The sequence below is a fragment of the Petromyzon marinus genome, chromosome 46 (genome assembly GCF_048934315.1).
Source record: "Petromyzon marinus isolate PM22_M1 ecotype Great Lakes invasive population chromosome 46, UKy_Petmar_22M1.pri1.0, whole genome shotgun sequence".
Taxonomy (NCBI): Eukaryota; Metazoa; Chordata; class Hyperoartia; order Petromyzontiformes; family Petromyzontidae; genus Petromyzon; species Petromyzon marinus.
This window is the reverse complement of record NC_133712.1, coordinates 12,461,364-12,477,691: the sequence shown is the minus strand read 5'-3', so window position 1 is coordinate 12,477,691 and position 16,328 is coordinate 12,461,364. Positions and strand designations below refer to the sequence as shown.

Here is a 16,328-nt window from a genome sequence, read left to right as displayed (position 1 = left end):
TCACACGGCGTCACAAAAAGTCAGACCCCCCCCTCAAATGTGACGTCACAAAGCTCTGCACCCTCCCCCCCCAAAACCATATTTCCATTTTTAAAATTAAACATGCTTCAAATCGCTTTAAACTATTGTGATTGTAGTGCGTATTTAATGTGGCGCTGCACTCTGATGTTGTAGGAGTGTTGTTTTAACAATTAGTGTTGTTATAACAATTCTATATTTTTGATTGAAAGCTTTCGCGACTGCAGGGATTCATATTCTTGGTTCTTTCGGTAAAGTCACGTATAAAGGAAACATTAAAATCATAATAAAAAAATATAAAAAACAATAAAATTCTCACGACGTTTCGACTGCAACACAAGCAAAATAAAAAAATGTTATTGCCGTGGTTTTCACACCTGGTGACGATTGCTTGTGTTGCAGTCGAAACGTCGTGAGAATTTAATTGTTTTATATATATTTTTATTATTGTTTTATTGTTTCCCTTATACGTGACTTTACCGAAAGAACCAAGAATATAATTCTATATTTATTTAAAGTTGCGCATTTTGATGTGACGTCAGATTTCTCAACCCCCCCCCCCTTCTTCGTCACACATCGTCACACATCGTCACAAATGTCTGACCCCCCCCCCCCCCAGGTGCGTGACGTCATTTATGGACGGCCCCTAAGACAGCGACGGCAGCCGGGACCCGAAACCCGACGACAGCCCCGAACCTCCGGTCACGTCCCCCTTATATACTCCTCAGCGTGGCCAAGCCCCGCCTCTGGCCACGCCCCCTTTCTAGAACTCTCGTGCAGGTTCCAGGAGCTTCCTGACTGATCCCCTCCCCTTATGGTTGGCTGTTATATAGCCCACCCATGCCCGTAAGTTATCCTTCATGGTCAACAGATGGCACCCTGTCACTACACATCACACTGCTGAAATGATGTACGGTTAGGGGGCCGTCCATAAATGACGTCACGCACCTAGGGGGGGGTCAGATATTTGTGACGATGTATGACGAGGGGGAGGGGGGGGTTTGAGAATTGTGACGTCACATCAAAATGCGCAACTTTAAATAAATATAGACAACACGTTCTATTTTATTAGACTTTTTAATAAATGTTTTCTCCTACAACATCAGAGTGCAGCGCCACATTAAATACGCACTACAATGACAATAGTTTAAAGCGATTTGAAGCATGTAAATTTTTTGGGGAGGGGGGGGAGGCAGAGCTTTGTGACGTCATATTTGAGGGGGGTGTGACTTTTTGTGACGCCGTGTGACGAGGGGGGGAGTAAAAAATCGTCCAAAATCGCGTGACGTCATTTATGGACGGCCCCTTATGAGAATCACACTTCAATTCACTGGTGAGTGAGATGAAACCACAATCGACGCGTCGCTAAATGCTTGTACCACACACCGTGACAATTTAATCTGTTTGGCTCTGCCGGGTGGCGGAGGTTTTTGACGACACAAATTTGGCCAGATCGTTATGTGGCCTAACCCAACAACTCAATTACGATCGTACTCAGATTGTAAATGTTGTGGCTTGGCTCTCCAGCACACCGGTGTGCTGTACCAGTGACGAATTGGCCACGTTGTTTACGTGACAACGCTTACTAGCTGTCTGTGTCGGGTGGTGGCGGGTTTAACGACACATTTATATATTTACGCGATCTAACCCAAAAAAAACCTCTCTAATATGAACTAAATTACGAGTCACATTAATGTAACAGCAACAACATTGATAACGATAATATGTTTCATGCGTGCCATTGCTCGAACACGTAAGTAGTAGTAGCAGCAATAATACTAATAATAATAATAATCACAAATCAATTTCAAATTCACACCACCCGAACGAACGGCTGTCACACAAGAGCATTGCCCCAGTCCCATTGCAATTCGCACATCGCATAAGCGGGTCACGCGCTACGCCGGGAGCCAATGGGAGAGGCGCGTTAACCGGCGCGGGCGCCTGTGCGCACTACGGAATGTAAAGGGGGTGCGGTGCGTTTGTGTGTGCGGTTCGCTTCCTGGACGTGCTTAAGTCGTTTTTTTTGTTGTTTTATTTTTCAAATTTGAATCGGCCCCGAGGTTTAAATCAACACAGTCAGCAAGCGGTCATCATCATCGTCGCCGTCGTCAACATCGTCGTCAACATCGTCGCAATTACGATTGTTGGTGTGTACAATTGACTTCCGTGATGGTGAGTTGAGCTCTGTGAGACGTGTAAGTAGTAGCAGCAGTAGCGGTCGTCATCATTATTGTTATTGTCAGATATAATAATCCAGAGTTATGTTGAGTCGCCGATTTGGTAAGCGGCGTGATGGCGGCTGCTTCTGCTGCTGCTGTTTTCGTTTTTTTTAAAGAAAAAAAAATTGGAATCCAATCCCCGTCAACCTAGCTTACTACAGACCAATTCAAACCTCATCGCTAACCCCGTGCCCCACCTTTATAAATATCAACGTTCGTCCTACAAAGTCCCATCATCCACGAGGAGAGAAACACAAACAAATAGACAATTTTATATTTTAGTTGTTGTTGTTGCGTGTATTGAAACGGCTGTACGCCGTATGTAACCTAAAAACGAAACGTATCTGTACAAGAAATACGGTGTAGTAAACCGTCTTGTGTGGCCACCTTTGCTGTCTCTATGTATGTCTATGTATCTCTGTGGGTCTCTGTCTATAATAATGTGCCAACCCCTTAATCAGTCGCGCCCTGCCTGATTACGGTCCAATTCAGACTTTACCGGTCACCACGTGGACCCTTTATAAACCTCCACGCGCATCACACAGAGTCAAAGTCCCCATAATCACAAGGGACGAACGCAACAATATTTAATATTTTTTTGTTGTTTATCGCCCGTATTGAAACTCAATGTCCCTGCGGAGGAAATAGGAGGCGGTGGTTAAAGAACCCTCCGCGTTTATGGGTTTACAGCTTTAGGATCGCGCTTTCACGTGAAACTGTACAAAGATTGCGGCTTTTTTTTTAATTAAAAAAAGCAAAGCGTTACGCGTACAGTGTAACAGCGGCACTGTACGCGCATACAGTAGAGCACAGTGCGTTTGGGACATTAATACAGTGCGCGCACTGTACTGCGTACTGTACACGCGCTGCGTACAGTGCGGTAGATGGTGGTGACCGGGTTAGTGCGCACGCGGAACGGAGGAAATCCGATGAGCTACAAAGCGCTTGGCTCGTTGCATTGCAGCGCGCCACGGGAGCCGCCGTGCGCAGCGCGAACGATTTGTTACAGTGCGCACATGGGAATGCATAAGTACACAATCACACGACATGTACACAATAACACGCAGTGTACACAATAACAAGTACACAATCACACGCAATGTACACAATCACACGCGATGTACACAATCACACGACATGTACACAATCACACGCCATGTACACAAACACACGCAGTGTACACAATCACACGCAGTGTACACAATCACACGCAATGTACACAATAAAATGCAAGTACACAACCACACGCAAGGTACACAATCACATGCAATGTACACAATCACACGCAATGTACACAATCACACGCAATGTACACAACACGCAATGTACACAATAACACGCAGTGTACACAATCACACGCAGTGTACACAATAACACGCAATGTACACAATCACACGCCATGTACGCAATCACACGCAATGTACACAATCACATGCAATGTACACAATCACATGCAATGTACACAATCACACGCAATGTACACAATCACACGCCATGTACACAATAACACGCAGTGTGCACAATCACACGCCATGTACACAATAACACGCAGTGTACACAATCACACGCAATGTACACAATATCGCGCAATGTACACAATCACACGCAGTGTACACAATAACACGCAGTGTACACAATCACGCAATTTACACAACACGCCATGTACACAATCACACGCCGTGTACACAATCACACGCCGTGTACGCAATCACACGCAGTGTACACAATCACACGCAGTGTACACAATCACACGCAGTGTACACAATCACACGCAATTTACACAATCACACGCAATTTACACAACACGCCGTGTACACAATCACACGCAGTGTACACAATCACACGCAGTGTACACAATCACACGCAATGTACACAATCACATGCAAAAAAAAACCGCCACTTTTTTCAAATGTTCTTGCTGTGGTTTTCACACCTGATGATGATTGCTTGTGTTGCAGTTGAAACGTCGTGAGATTTTTTTATAGTTTTTAAAAATATTTTTATTATTTTATTGTTTCCCTTCTACGTGGTGACTCTACCGAAAGAACCAAGAATACAAATAAGACATGCTTTCTGGTGTGGACCAATCAGTTTCAAAGACAGTACACACATTATCAGAGCATGTTACTGGTAGGAACGAAGTTGTAAACTGAGTGTACCAGCCTGCAATAGATTAATGTGTCCGTCCGTCCGTCCCCTTTCAATACTTTAACGAAGTGAAATCTCGTGCTGTTGGGGTGTAAAATCAGCAATAGACAGCGCAGAGACTTGTCCTACCAGCCCACCCTGCAGGGACCTGTTTTTTTCTTTGCATGTTCACCGCAAGTACGCGTGGTTAATGCAGACAGGATTCCTTGTAAAAGGTTTTTGTTTGGTGTTTTTACATCTTAACATCTTAACTGTTTCATCGCCAGAAAGGGTTAAAACCTATTACTGGTAGGAACGAAGGTGTAAACTGAGTGTACCAGCCTGCAATAGATTAATGTGTCCGTCCGTCCCCTTTCAATACTTTAACGAAGTGAAATCTCGTGCTGTTGGGTGTAAACTCAGCAATAGACAGCGCAGAGACTTGACCAATGTTCCTACCAGCCCACCCTGCAGGGACCTGTTCTCATATTTTGGTACTGGCAAGAAAGGTCCCATAATGGCTGGTTATGGTGACCTCTATTGAATAGACTTGGATTTTATCCGGTAGATTTCCATGATAGTCAGCCGCTCTTCGTTATACCCCGTGTTGAAGTGAACGGAGTTTGCACAAATGTGGTAGCCGGTGAAGGCGACTTCAGCAAATACAACTTTGGCAGTGAACGCAGTTGACTTGAATCGAAAGAGTTCAATGAGAATGCAACGGAGTTCACTTTAACCACGCGCGTTTGCATTGCAGTGAATAGAGGTCGCCTTTGATCAATGGAAGCTCATGACAGTCATCGGATGTGTGCGTGAGTCAATGGGTTTCCGTGTTAGGCTAATGGGTCTCTATGGCAATCGTTGATGACTGGACTGAGGCCATCAACTCTCTCGACTCGCGTTCCCAGTTTAAAGCACGGCCGGTGCCGGCGATTCCACAATTGGTACTCGTAATCCTAAACGTTGCTGACCCTGCAATGATTTGACTCCCCGCATCACCTGGCCACCTAATCACTGGGTCTTTGTGTGCTTCTGCCATGGTTACTCGTCGCACGAGCTTCACTTCTCGCATGTTGAGGACTTTGTGTACCAGACGGACTGTTGTGTCTCACCCACACTGTGGTGTCTCACCCACACTGTGGTGTTTCACCCACCACACTGCAGGTCACAGGAACACACTCACCCACTCAACTCGTCCACTCACCCACTCACTCACCCACTCAGTCACCCACTCACCCACTCAGTCACTCACTCACCCACTCAGTCACCCACTCACTCACCCACTCACTCACCCACTCACCCATTTGACTCGTCCACTCACCCACTCACCCACTCAACTCGTCCACTCACTCACCCACTCACCCACCCACTCACTAACCCACTCACTCACTCACCCACTCAACTCGTCCATTCACTCACCCACTCACTCACCCACTCACCCACTCACTCACTCACTCACCCACTCAACTCGTCCACTCACTCACCCACTCACTCATCCACCCACTCACTCACCCACTCAACTCGTCCACTCACTCACCCACTCACTCACCCACTCAACCCGTCCACTCACTCATCCCAAAAAATTCACACACTCAAAGATAAAGATCCCCTATATAGACTGAATATACTTTTGTGGCAAGTGCTGTTAGCGAGCACCTATGAAGGCCAGCACGGCACACGAGGGGGTGGGTGGCCAGCAGCACCACGCCCGGCCGCCTTTGTCTCCCCAGTGGCGATGTTCACACACCGCACTAGGTACTCATTTGAGGCCGATTCGACTTAGGGGAGGCCCAGGACTGGTTCAGAAAATCATCGCTGGTCTTGGCCGTGAGCTGAATCGAACTCAGGTTGCCGGGTTTGTTGCGCAGCGTGCTAACCGCTACACTACCGCTTCCCACTCCCATTCACACACTCCGCCACCACTCGCTCGTACACTGGCCACACGGCAGGTCACCACACTTTTCTCTCTGCTTCTTCCCTCGCACTGCTCGCTCCCATTGTCCGTATTCCCAAGCTCTTAAAATAAACACCTTGCTCAGTTCAAGAAAATAACATCATCCTTATCTATTACACCTTCAAAAGTGCGGTTTGTTGCTGACCACTTGGCCCTTCGTGCCTGATGATGATTACGAATGTTTTTCAGTTGCTGCCTACCGTCAACTTGCGTTGGCCTCGCTGTAGATGACGCAGAAGCGATCGGACGTCTGGGCCATCGAAACCCAACGCAGCGCGGTGAGGAAGGTGAGGCTTTGTGCGATGAGATGCGGTTATTATTGCTTTCCAAGTCGGGTTGAGAGCATTTTTGCCTTAAGCTCTGTACCCGTGGTCATCCGTGATAGCGAGGGCATGATGTTTAAATTTGAATAGAACTTTGGTATAAACTCGCATTGCTTTTGCGTAAAGATTCGTCACGAAATTGAGGAAAGGGTCATCCAAAACCTTGAGATAAAAACCAGCGCGTCAAGGACCTGCCTCGGCCTCCCATAGAGACCCACAGGCTCGCACAGACACCCACAGACTCGCACAAAGGCCCACAGACTCGCACAAAGACCCACTGACGTGCACAGACACCCACAGACTCGTACAGAAATCCACAGACACGCACGGAGACCCACCGATGCGCACAGAGACCCACAGACTTGCACGGAGACCCGCAGACTCGCACAAAGACCCACTGACGTGCACAGAGACCCACAGACTCGTACAGAAATCCACAGACACGCACGGAGACCCACCAATGCTTACAGAGACCCACAGACTCACACGGAGATCCACAGATTTGCATGGTGACCCGCAGATTTGCACAGTGACCCATCGACTCGCACAGAGCTCAACAGACTCGCACAGAGGCCCACAGACTCGCACAGAGACCCACAGACTCGCACAGAGACCCACAGACTCGCACAGAGCTCAACAGACTCGCATGGAGACCCGCATATTTACACGGTGACCCACCGACTCGCACAGAGAGCCACATACTCGCATATACCCAAACTGAGTTGTGATTAAACCAAGTTCTCAAATGTAGTTGATATAATCTCAGCTTGGTCACCCATCAATGCAAGAACAAAAAACACCATCACATTTTATTTATCTTTGCGCTTAATTTGACTCACGTTTCAGATCTGAGATTTAAAAAAATCTATCTTTGACTGCCCACTCGGCGAACGTTTCAACCCGGCTACCAATGACTGCTCCCCTCCCGTGGAAATCTATTTGAATCAATGAATCGTCACATCCCAGCCTCTTATGTTTACACATTAGGAGGTTCTCGGAGCAGCTATTGGCTCACCATCAAACAAAGACGGTCGCAGCATCACGCGCTTTCGGATGCGCTTCTGCGGCCGTCTGGAACGCTCTTCCTTCAGATATTAGGAAGCCACTGGAGCTACGCACTTTTAAATCGAGGTTGAAAACTCATTTCTTTAGAATTGCTTTTTTGTGTTTAGTTTGTTGTCCTTCCCCCCCCCGCACCTCCGATTAGCACGGTTGGCTACGTACGGTGCGAAAGAAGTTCAACGTACACACACACAACAGTTCTGGTTTGAATGAAAGCCAACGGTGACCGGGGTGCGCTTGAGAACCCGGGATAAATCACCGCCCGGTCTTCGGCGATTGCTTTAAAAAAAAAAAGTTTCCTCTCGTTGTTTGCGACGCGGCGCAGGGAGGCGGGAGGCCCGGCGGTGGCGCGCGACGGTAACGCCTCAGCGGCCCAGGCGAGCGGCAGGCTCGAGGCCCCGGGCGCCACGGCGACGCAGATGGCGCCGTGGAACATGACCGGGGTGGCAGTCTTGACCCCTGCCCCCGGCACGCGGGGGGGCGGCGACGGGGGTGGCACCATCGCCCCCTCTTCCTCATCTTCCTCCACCCTCGGATTCATCCTCCTCCCGTTCGGTCTCGTCGCCATCATTGGGGTCGCCATCATCATGGTAACCGGGGCCCCTCGTTGAAGAATCTGAATTTTCGGAATATTTATTACTACTGCAGGAGGAATCCGGATGAGCTGTGAAGCTCTTTTTGACAGATGTCCAGTCGGGGCACGGGGTCAGAACGGTTACAACAACAAACAATAAACAAAACACGATAGGGGTGCAAAGTATAGGAAAGGCAAAAAATCACTTTAAAAAATATGCAAAATAAAACCAATAAAACCATTTTTTTTTATCTTACCAGGTAAAATCCCACTGAGCTTTTTCAGATGCGACCTGGCCACAAATAATAGCTCAGCTAAGTGGCTTATTACGTGGATATTTATAGCAGCCAAAAGCACGTTGATTCTAAATGTGGAGGGAAAAAGCGGAGGACCCGGAGACAAATCCACACGTCCACGGGGAGAAAGAGACACAAACTCCAAATATACAGCAGCAGGCATCAGGGTCGGGATCGAACCCACGACCTCCTGCATACCGGGCGAGGTAGTTCACATCTCATAGCCACCGTGGCGACCTTTGGTGGGAGGCAACTGGGTAGCTCGTGAATCGGACGTGGGTTTTTTAAAACATTTTTATCCCCGATTGTGCCTGGTCGCGTCCCTGGGACGAAGAATCCATTGGGAAATGTCACAGTCACCACTTCGTTGTTGTCGGAGAATGACCCTTGGAAGCGATAATAATCGCAGCGCTACCTCTTGAGAGGCCCCTTCAAGTGACCTCTGGGTCTACACTGGAGAGGGTGGGGGGGGGGGGGCAGCACTCCCTCCACCTGCTCTGTTGTGGAGGGAAATATCATCAACCTGATGGTACTCATTCAAGGCTGAGTTGGCCGAGCAGAAGTGCACAGGATCGGTTCACATATTGGTCACCGGTGTTCCACGTGAGCGGGAATTGGCTTCGGATTTCCTGGTTTTGTAGCGTAGAGCAGGGGTCCCCAACCCCCGCTGTTAGGGACCGGGCCGCACAGCAGCAGGAGGTGAGAGCGGTGAGTCCGCACGTGGCCCACCCCCATTGTTTTATTATTCACCACTCTTGTCCACGCCTCTTTCCCGCACTGCGTAGCACTTCTTTGAAAAGGGGGAAAGACCCATTGATGAACCCCCTCCCCCCCCCCGGCCCGTGAAAGAATTGTCTTCCACGAAATCGGTCCCTTGTACCAAAAAGTTTGGGGAGCGCTGGCGTAGAGCGCCACGCTACGCACCTCCGATCAGCACGGTTGGCTACGTACGGTGTGAAAGAAGTTCAGCGTACATACATGCATACGCTTACACCGATGTACAGACGCTCGCGCACGTGCTGATGGTGGTGAGCCTGAGCAATGCATTAATTTCTCTCTCCGCCTCTGTCCCTCGGTCTCTCTTGGTCTCAACGTTCACCGCTGTCCCCAGGCGATGTACATCCGCAAAAGGAAGCGGTGAGTGACTTTGATAATAATCACCATATTCTCCACGTTTACGACGCTTCAGATATAAAGTTACAAACAAGGTAATTCAAAATGCTGGTCTCTGTAACAAAGGCAAAGATCCCTCCGTATAGCTTATAACCTATGAAGGCCGGAATGGCACACGAGGCGGTGGGTGGCCAGCACCACGCCTGAGCGCCTTTGTCTCCCTAGTAGCGATGTTCACACACCGCACCAGGTACTCATTTGAGGCCGAGTCGACCTGCGGGAGGCCCAGGACCGGTTCAGATAATCGTCAGCGGTGTTGTCCGTGAGCGGGAATTGATCCCAGGTATCCGGGTATCCAGGTTCGATATGCGGTGCGCTAACCACTGCGTCACCGCTCCCTACAATATTTATGCATACACAGACATGCGCATACACACACAAACACGGCTTCACCTCATTTTACCCCTAACTGGGAGCGGCACCCTAACACTCCCCCCACAACTGTGCCCCTCTCGCCCCCCCCCCCTCAATAACCACCCCGCCCCCACCCCCATGCCCCCCCCGCAGGCTGGAGAAGTTGCGTCACCAGCTGATGCCCATGTACAACTTTGACCCGAGCGAGGACCAGGACGAGCTGGAGCAGGAGCTGCTGGACCCCAGCGGAGACGGTCCCCTCGCCGGCAAGGTGAGGGTGCTGCCGGCGGCGGCTCCGTGCTACCGGCACCACGGCACCGCCACCGGACGGCTGCGGCGCATCCTGCGCAGCAGCACGACAGGCAGCACAGCAATAACACTTGGCCAAGCAGTCTGGCTGTACTACACGGGGGATCTTTGTCTTTATCTGTGCACTTGCAGGGTCCCGGCGCGACACAGAGCACCGTGCAGAGGCCGAGCCGCCTGGTGTTCACCGACGTTGCCACAGCCGCCATGAACGCTTAACGTCACCCCCCACAACGCCCCCCCCCCGCCCCTTGCCTCTGTGCCCCCCCACTCCTCTGGCCCCCCACGCCGGGTTCAAGGGTCAAGGGTTAAGGGTTGCAGGGCGAGTGGTGCGGAGTCTGGGTGGTCGGCGGAGTTGCAACTGTGAGCGCGGAGAGGGAGGAGAGTGGAACAAACGCTCAGCGACGAAGGTTGATGGTCGACCTTTGAAACACCGATGGGGCGATGCCAATTACCCATAATTCTCCTGGTCTCCTCCTGCTGATCGCCTCCCCCTCCCTTCCCCTCTGAGTCGTCACTCTGGCAAGAAAAAGGTCACACATGCAAAGCCTTGTGGGTAAGGCCTAAGCGCCCGAGCGGCTGCCACCCACTCCCCCTACCTGCCTGTCCCAGAGAGATTGGTGTTAAAACTTCCTCCCACAATGCACTGCTCCGCGTAAGCACATTGGAGTGGAATGTTATTGTTGCATCTCGCATCAGCTCGTCTTACCGCACATCTTACCCATTCCACTTGTGAGAGAGTGCCGTCTTTCGCTGGCCGTACGGCGTGTCGGGTCTCTGGGGTTTTGTGCGAAACAACCGTGATAAAAACAAAACAGAACATTTTCAAGAAAACTGCACAACGTAACTGCAGCCAATCCGCGCGGCTATCGTGCTCTCAAGCCGTTGCACACGTGAGCAATTCAATTGCCTGCAACTTGGCTGCGCGCGGCTGCATTGCTTACGTGCGGATGTCTGTGCAACCAGGTTGCGAAGCCGGCTGCTGCACCAAAATATCGGCTCCAGCTGACGGTGGAGCGATGCAAACTTTAAATTTACGTAAAATTAAACAAGTCGAGGGGGGAAAAAAAAGCCATGCATGCTCATGGATTCTGCAAATAATCATTTTGGTTCAAGTGTGCACATTTGTTTGGGCAGCCGTTGCATCGACTTGGCTGGTTTTCTCTCGGGTAAGGCCCTTATAGAGTTGGTGGTCTGAATTACTCGCATTGAGACCCATAGACTCGATGCGAGTCATTCAGACCACCAACTCTATGGGTCTCTTGTGTGAGACCCATAGACTCGCACAGAGACCCATAGACTCGCATAGACCGAGACGTAATCAATCGGGTTCTCAATTGCATTGAGTTGATGGTCTCAGCCCAGTCACCAATGTCTGCACACAAACGAATCCTTTTAACTTTGAAGTAAGTTTCCGTAGACAGTGCCATGGTCTGTAGAAGATCATTGTAAGTTTGGATTTTATTTTATTTGACGCCCCCCAAAAAAAAAACCAACACCTTCCTGTTCTGAGAATGAAAAATGTCAGTTTTGGTTTAATTGAACGCTCTTCGCAGGGCACGTGATAGGCGCGTAGCGCCCCTAGCGTGGGCCGAGAGGTCTTCTGTGGCGACCTCAGAAGTCGTACCTTGGCGTCGTCTTCCACAGCAAGGCCACTGAAACTCCCCGATGGAAATTCCCTTCGCGTCGACAGGAAACGCTCGGGTGTGCGAACATCCGCTAAAGACGAACCGGTCTCGTCACCGTGCGCTCGAGTGCTACCGCACGGAGGTGTGGGGGGCGGGGCTCGTGCGGGGAACTGGGCCCGGGGGCCTTCCGCGTGGCGGTCGGACGAGCGACGTGCGCCGTGCGACGTGCGGTTACCAGAGGAGGGCTGGAGAAACGGAGTTGAGTTTGAAACGCGGCCGCTCCGTACAGCGGAGGTGGGGGGGGGTGGGGGGGGCGGTCGTTGCGTCTTGACGTTTGGTGCGTGCGGTGGCGCCGGAGCGATACGTGCAGCTGTGGTCCAGACACTGCTTTTTCAGGGCATTTACACGAAGCGCGTGCGTCTGTGTGCGGTATTTATATGCAAATGTACAAGCAATGTTGGCCTGTCTTAAATTTTCGGCTTTTGTGTTTTAGTTTTTACTTTATTTATGTACTAGGGTTGCTGCTGCTGCTGCTGCATCGGTGGTGTCACCGTTAGCAGTGCGTTACTCGACTTGCGATCCAGAGGTCCGCCGGTTCGATTCCATCTCCCGGCTCGGCAGTTGAAACAATGGGGGGGAGGGGGGGGCGGGGGCGAGTTTCTTCAACCCCCCACCCCCCGCTCCCCCACGGCCACCGCCGCCTCTGTCCACTCAACAGCTGAGATGGGCTCACCGGATTCGGCCGTCGGTCGCGTGCGGCGGTGGGGTAAAGGGTGGGTACCGCCACATCCTCCCACGTCGTCCGTCCAGCGCGGCAGTGTTGGCGACAAGTAACGCCTCCTGAGAGTCCGCTCGCTGTCGCAGGCCTCCAGCCCTTCCCACCGGCCGGTGAGCGGGGGCGCAAACAAGCACTTGCGGGGCTGCCCCTTAACCTTCTGTATATGATGTCTGTTTTTATGCTATTTATGGGCAAGGATTTAGAACTTGTTGCTTTTCCGGGACAGGTGTCCCTCTACCATTTGAGTGTCGGTGTTATTTATGGTTTTGTTTTCTACTTGAGCGGTCTCTTTGCACTGGCGGAAGGAGCGGCAAAGCGGGGACCGCGCGGACCCCGTCCCTCGAGGACCCCGTCCCTCGAGGACCCCGTCCCTCGAGGACCCCGTCCCTCGTGGACCCCGTCCCTCCAGGACCCCGTCCCTCGAGGACCCCGTCCCTCGAGGACCCCGTCCCTCCAGGACCCCGTCCCTTGAGGACCCCGTCCCTCCAGGACCCCGTCCCTCGTGGACACCGTCCCGTGAGGACCCCGTCCCTCGAGGACCCCGTCCCTCGAGGACCCCGTCCCTCGAGGACCCCGTCCCTCGTGGACCCCGTCCCGTGAGGACCCTGTCCCGTGAGGACCCTGTCCCTCCAGGACCCTGTCCCTCCAGGACCCCGTCCCTCGTGGACCCCGTCCCTCGTGGACCCCGTCCCTCGTGGACCCCGTCCCTCGTGGACCCCGTCCCTCGTGGACCCCGTCCCGTGAGGACCCTGTCCCGTGAGGACCCTGTCCCTTGTGGACCCTGTCCCTCCAGGACCCCGTCCCTCGTGGACCCCGTCCTGTGAGGACCCCGCCCCTCCAGGACCCCGTCCCTTGTGGACCCCGTCCCGCCAGGACCCCGTCCCGCGCCGGGCCTTGTGGGCGCTATTCCCCTTTGCCATCGCACGCACGGCCGGGGATGGGTTTTCTCCCGAGTTCAGAGGCTCCTCCTGAACAGTGCCGCGGTTCAACCGCTGGCACAACCCGAGCCCGCGCGGGGCCAGCCTGGCACGGCTCGGCTGGCACCAGGTTTTTTTTTTCTTTCTCTCCCACTGCAGAAGCGGAGCCTTGGAGAGACCCTCTTGCCCAGCAGTAGCATGAGCAGGGCGGTCCATACAGGTGCGGGTGGGGGGGGGGGTGCAGGTCCTGGTGGGCAACTCACAATGTGGGCCCCCCACCCCCCGATGCCTTCAAACTAAACCGGAAGTATTATATCGTGATAATGTGGTGTCGAAGCATGGGGGGGGGGGGGGCGACCCCTCCCCTCCCATAAGCGCATGGCCCGGGGCGGTGGATTGTCAACTCTCATAGGCCTTGGTCGGATATTTCACGGGAGGTGGGGGGGAGGGATACGACCAGCGGGTGCATGCGGTTGAAATGTTCACTCGTTTTTCCCCGGGGCGTTCAACAAATTAGCAAAACGAAGTTCTTCTGGGGTTAGGGGGTAGGTCGCAGTCACGCTTTGTGTTTCCGCCTGAATCGTGTCGATTTTTTTTATTCTTTCCACCAAGGGCCGAGCCAGGATTTTTGACTTTGGGGGGGCTGACTTCAATATTCTGAGATATCTCAGTGTGTTTATGTTTTCCAATGGGCACCACAAATGTATAAAACAAATTTTATTGGATTTGAACGCGGAGTTTATTAATAGGTCGGAGCCGCTGATGTGGCTAATAAGTTCGATAGGTTCAAGCAGCCTGCAGGGCAGCACACAAGGTGGCAGCCTGCAGCATTTTGCAGCAGCCAGATATCCGGTTATCCCGATTACCGACTTTCCAAAATTTCAGGGGGGGCTAAGCCCCCCTCCCAGCCCCCCCTGTGGCTCCGCCCCTGCTTTCCACTGAACTACCGAGCTGCACCGGAGCCGTGCCGGGCAGTGCCAGGCGTTGGCCCGCGATGCGCCGCGTTGTGGTTTCTTTTCCACCGCACAACCGAGCGACAAAACGACACGAACTCTCTCCCGGAGCCCTCTCGTCGTGGACGAGCAGACATTGGCATTTAGCTCCTGAACAACGTTGCCTCCATACGCAAGAGTCGTTGAGTTAGGTGCAACGTGGAAGGAGTAATGTACCGAGCGTCTGAAGAATAAAAAAAACGGAGATGAGAGTGAAAACGAACAAAATAAAAAGTCGGAAACGTGGCGATGACGTCACACGCAGTGAGCTCGTCGTTAGCTCCACTCCCTGGCCCTGCTTGGCCCCATCCCCTCTCCCCCCCAACCCGAGGCAGATGCAGACGTCTCCGTGCGAGGCTTTTAGCAGCAGCGGATCGTCACGCCTTGGTTGCGGCTCGCCTCGGCGAATAGTCGCAGTGGGAAAAACGCACCACCTGTTACCGCCCGGGGCCCCGCGGTGGCTCGGCTCGGATTTGGCAGTGGAAAAAAAAAACGGGGGCGTTCTTGTATTGCCTGTAGGACAGCCCCGGGCGGGGGTTGTCGCGGCCTGTTTCGCCTCACTTGTGTGTGTGTGTGTTTGTTTTTTGGTTTGGTCCCGATTTGCGTGGAAGTGTCTTTTAGAGCGCGCGTCGTCCACGTCACCGTTGTTTCTAAGTGGTTCACCGTCAACGGAGAGAGAGAGAGAAATAAAGACGGCGGAGAAGTCGCACACGAGGAGGATGGGGTGGTCTGCTTCTGTGGTGTTGGTAAGGGTGGTCTGCTTCTGTGGTGTTGGTAAGCGTGTGCCGAGGTTTTAATGTTTTAATTGGTGAGCACAGGTCTGAAGTCAACCGAAACGTCACGTGGCCATAAAAAAAAAACCACAGTGCCGTCAAAGTTGTGATCGATGAGAGTTTCTTGAATTGAGCAAGGTTAATGTGAGAGCTTTGGATGGAAGACGATGTTGTTGATGTTGATGATGATGGGTTAGAGGAGGGGAATTGCAACGTGGAGCAGTGTGAGAGAAGAAGCGGAGAGAGACGTGGGGGTGACCTGCAGTGTGGCGAGTGGGTGGATTTAGTGGAGAGCGGGTGATTGAGTGGGTGCGCGAGTGCGTTGCTCCGACACCGCAGTGTGCCGAGTGGTTTGGTGAGCAGTTGAACGAGTGCGTTGCGGTGAACTGCGTTGTGGTCGGCGAGTCGGCGAGTCGGCGAGTTCACGGGTTGCGACCCGCAGTGCCCGGTTGAACGCCGGCGTGGTGGATGACACGAAATGGCGTCTGGGTGACCGATTCCTCAACATGGGTGGAGGCATTAACGAGCGAAGTTTGTGGGGAACAGTAGCCGTGGTTAGTAGTGGCGGTAGAAGAGCGGATAAGGAGGCGAATGGACGCCGGTGAGCGACACGCGTTCCCTGACGATTGTGCAGAGCCGAGCGAGGCTTTAGGGTGACGGAAGAGAAATCGCACAAAGGAGAACAAACTAAAAAAAGTATTTCTATTTTTCCAGTTGAGGCCCACTGAGCTGTACAGCTCTTCTGCAGAAGCGACTTGGTCACAAATGATAGCGAAGTGGCTTATCGCGTGGAAATGTACAGCAGCCAAACACTTTGAACGCGTGGTGATG

At 52.2% G+C, this 16,328-nt stretch overlaps 1 protein-coding gene and 1 long non-coding RNA gene across 3 annotated transcripts in view; both read left to right on the top strand.

Annotated features, from left to right (window-relative positions):
* LOC142930995 (uncharacterized) overlaps positions 1-16,328 on the top strand; it is a 230,162-nt gene that overhangs the window by 85,477 nt on the left and 128,357 nt on the right. The window lies entirely within an intron of this gene.
* LOC116952274 (uncharacterized protein C3orf18 homolog) lies at positions 1,925-15,439 on the top strand. Of its 2 annotated transcripts, none has more exons than XM_076074181.1 (6): positions 1,925-2,193; positions 6,511-6,608; positions 8,032-8,296; positions 9,688-9,713; positions 10,257-10,374; positions 12,756-15,439. In XM_076074181.1, exons 3-6 carry the CDS (start codon positions 8,126-8,128, stop codon positions 12,879-12,881), a joined length of 441 nt encoding a protein of 146 aa, XP_075930296.1. In that variant the 5' UTR covers positions 1,925-2,193; positions 6,511-6,608; positions 8,032-8,125; the 3' UTR covers positions 12,882-15,439. The 2 variants fall into 2 exon arrangements, with proteins under 2 accessions (XP_075930296.1, XP_032827364.2); XM_032971473.2 differs by lacking the exon at positions 12,756-15,439 and adding an exon at positions 10,545-12,502 and having other exon boundaries at positions 1,935-2,193.

Excerpts from the sequence above, each read along its gene's own strand:
- LOC116952274 (XM_076074181.1), top strand. The coding sequence starts at position 8,126 with ATGGCGCCGTGGAACATGACCGGGGTGGCAGTCTTGACCCCTGCCCCC. Across the intron at positions 9,714-10,256 it reads TACATCCGCAAAAGGAAGCG|GCTGGAGAAGTTGCGTCACC; the intron begins GTGAGTGACTTT and ends CCCCCCCCGCAG. Across the intron at positions 10,375-12,755 it reads ACGGTCCCCTCGCCGGCAAG|CTGAGATGGGCTCACCGGAT; the intron begins GTGAGGGTGCTG and ends TCCACTCAACAG.